Genomic DNA, 3187 nt, shown 5'->3' on the forward strand with positions numbered 1-3187 from the left:
GTTTATCGAGTGTGAGGTCGGAATTAGTGGTTGGTATGATGATCATCTAAAAGTGTGAGATCACGAGATGGAGGTCGAGTGGTGGGTGATTTGTCGTATGTGAGGTTGGAATTAATGGTTGGTTTGACGAGCATTTGAAAGTGTGAGGTCACGAGATGGAGGTCAGGTGATGGGTGATTTGTCGAGTATGAGGTTGGAATTAATGGTTGGTTTGACGAGCATTTGAAAGTGTGAGGTCACGAGATGAATGTAGGGTGGTGGTTAGTGGTTAGTTTGACGTTGGATAAGAGGTATGTGATCAATTGAGATTGGTTGTTGATTTGTTGAAGTGAGAGTAAAAGAGAGGTTGACTAAGATTGATGAGTGGTTTGTTGATGGATAAAGTCATATGAAAAAGTCATAATATTAAGGTTAGTGAGTGGTTTGCTGAGGGGATAAGAAAAATATAAAAGTGTGAGTCACAAGATTAGAGTCAATTGGAGAGTTAGTGGTTGAGTTTGACGAGATATAAGATATGTGTCATCAATTGAGGTCGAATAAGATTGGTGGGTGGTTTGTCGAGGGAATAAAAATGCATATGAAAAAGTGTGTGTCACAAGATAAAGGTCAATTAAAGGGTTAAGTGGGTGCCGAGAGGATAAAATATATATTAATATTAAGTTTAATTTTAATTTTATGAACTAAAACTAAATTTAAATTAATTAGATTTGAATAATATTAATTTTATTTAAAATATTTATAAATGAATAATATTTTATATATATTTTTATCCGTGCAAATGTACAGAATTCAAGCTAGTTAAATAAGAAAGTGTGATAATTAACCAAATTTATTCCATACTTTCTATAATAATAAACACAACTTCTTATTTCTAAGAAAATAATAAAACTCTTATGGATGAAAAGTCTTACATTGATAACACAAATTAATCCATCAACTACATAATAAATTGGAGGATTAAATTATTAAATATTACCAATATCTTGAAGCCCTTTACGGAAAATTGACTCAAAAGCTTCAATCTTATGTTTATTAAAAACAATCCCGATCTCAAACCCGCCTTGATCATCTCTAGCATCACAGAGAGAGAAAACTCCAGCAGTGTCAATGGAAACCATCTCCACCTTCACCGGCCGACCCCAACCAAAATCTGCCCCATACAACTCAAAACGCGGCGACCCACCAATGCCATACATTTTCGGACCGACAGAGGTTGAATCTGAATAAGATAACCAGTTCTCTGCCACCTTCACGACTCCTTTAGCCAATCTTCCAATTGCCTCCAGAATCGTAGCCGCAGCCATAGCCAACCCTTCTCCCCCTTTCAAAGATACAACATTTATCGTTGCTATCTGAAACATTACGCAATTTCCAATGTAATTGGCCGGAATCGGAAGATCCAATCGTGCTCGACAATCCATGGGAACTCCGAGTTGAATATTGTCGGTTGTAATATCTCCCCCGTCTGTTTTAACCAGACACATCCATATATATGAACAAACCGCAATGAAACTTGAAACCGGGTTCTTTATTTTGTTCTTTATGAGACCTATCTGTTGTCCACTCAGTCGGAATGTTCCTCGGAGTAATCCTGGCTCCGGTTTAAATATTTCTGGGGTGAAGAAGGTTCCTTCCGGAGGCACTTTCTTCCATTTATCGGTGAAAATTGTGCAAAAATCTAAATGGTCGTTGTCGTCGATGAAGGATCTTTCTAGAACCGGCGTCAATTCCGACGGAAGGGATCCAACGTGGCAAAGTTTGGCCCATGACTTGATAAACATGGCGGCGCTCTTGCCGTCGAGGACGGCGTGGTGGGCGGTGTATCCGATGGAGAATCCAGATCCAGGGAAGAGAGTCACTTGTAGAGAAAGCACTGTTGCCTGATATTATTATTTGTTTTATTTTGTTTTGGGTTAATTAATTTAAAATTAATCTTAAATAATTCTATTTTTAGATAAAGATTTACCTGATTCTCGGAAACATGGAATTCCGACGACAATAGAGAATGCATGTCTTTGGCTTCCTTAATATCGTCGGTGGAGAGAGAATGAAAGTCGGCGGCGGACTCTGCTACAGTGAGAAAGACCCCATTGTCCGGCGCGAAATGGATAACCGGCTTACCGGTGACGGGGTGCCACGTAAGATTTCCGGCGAGTTGGGGATAGTATTGAAGGGTGAGAGACAGAGCATGTTTGAGCTTGGGGAGAATGTCGTCTGAGAAAACAGAGAACGATAAATCCTTGATTTCGTAGAAAAAGAGACGTTGGGTAGGTGGGAATTTGAGCCACATTGCGTCAAAGAAGGTGAGATGAAAGTAATCATCGGAAACAGCCGCCGGCGATGTTGTCGGTGCCGGAGCAACCTTGTATACCTCTATCACTTTCATCATGTTGGATGGAGAGAGATTCAGAGCAGATAAGATAGAAAAGAGAATTTATAAGTTTATTTTTACAGAAGTTAAAGCACGTTATAATGTAAAATTTTACTTTTTCTAAAAAAACCAAATACAAAAGATAACTATCAAAATCACTTTTTCATTATTTTTATACAAAAGATAATTATCAAAATCACTTTTTCATCATTTTTATCGTTTTGACTCCTTCATTTTTATTTTGGATAGGTATATAATTATATTTGTTTGTTTAATAAATTTATAAGCATTAAATATATAAAAAGGATAAACTTAACAAAAAAATCAGATAAAACAAGTCAACAAATCAACGTGGAATGTTTTGTGTGTATAAGAGAGAAATATTTAAAAATATTCCGAAACGCTTACTTAGGGTTTCGAAACGCTTATTTTGGGTCTCGAAATGCTCATTTTGGGTCTCGAAATATTCATTTCGGGTCCCGAAACGCACGTGGATAGGAAGAAGAAAATTAAAAATGTCTCGTAACGCTCATTTTGGATCCAGAAACGGGACAAAATTTTTATTTTTTTTTGTCTTGAAATAACCGTTTCGAAACCCAAAATGAGCGTTTTCAGAACGTGACGTAAGATTTGTAGACTTACTTTTCCTGATTTATTGGTTGAGTTTATTATATATATATATATATATATATAAATATATAAATGATTGGGAGAGGGAATTTGAGAGAGAATGATGTGGCACAATTTACAAAATTTATTTCTGTTTTCTTTCCTCACCTTTTATCATTTTTCCAACAGAGTGATGTAGTGACACAT

At 36.6% G+C, this 3187-nt stretch overlaps 1 protein-coding gene across 1 annotated transcript; it reads right to left on the minus strand.

Moving 5' to 3' along the window:
- Positions 1–965: 965 nt before the first annotated feature.
- LOC124934731 (phenolic glucoside malonyltransferase 1-like) lies at positions 966–2421 on the minus strand. Its single transcript, XM_047475243.1, has 2 exons — positions 1967–2421; positions 966–1880 (listed from the first exon to the last, which is right to left on the minus strand). The coding sequence occupies exons 1-2, from the start codon at positions 2387–2389 to the stop codon at positions 966–968; spliced, it is 1338 nt and encodes a 445-aa protein (XP_047331199.1). The 5' UTR covers positions 2390–2421.
- Positions 2422–3187: the final 766 nt, after the last annotated feature.

Source organism: Impatiens glandulifera, chromosome 4, assembly GCF_907164915.1.
Source record: "Impatiens glandulifera chromosome 4, dImpGla2.1, whole genome shotgun sequence".
NCBI classification, from domain to species: domain Eukaryota; kingdom Viridiplantae; phylum Streptophyta; class Magnoliopsida; order Ericales; family Balsaminaceae; genus Impatiens; species Impatiens glandulifera.

What these genes read in the sequence shown, in the direction of transcription:
- LOC124934731 (XM_047475243.1), bottom strand. Translation starts at nt 2,389, where the DNA reads ATGATGAAAGTGATAGAGGTATACAAGGTTGCTCCGGCACCGACAACA. An exon ending in TCCATGTTTCCGAGAATCAG is followed by an intron (nt 1,881 to 1,966) that starts GTAAATCTTTAT and finishes TAATAATATCAG; the next exon opens with GCAACAGTGCTTTCTCTACA.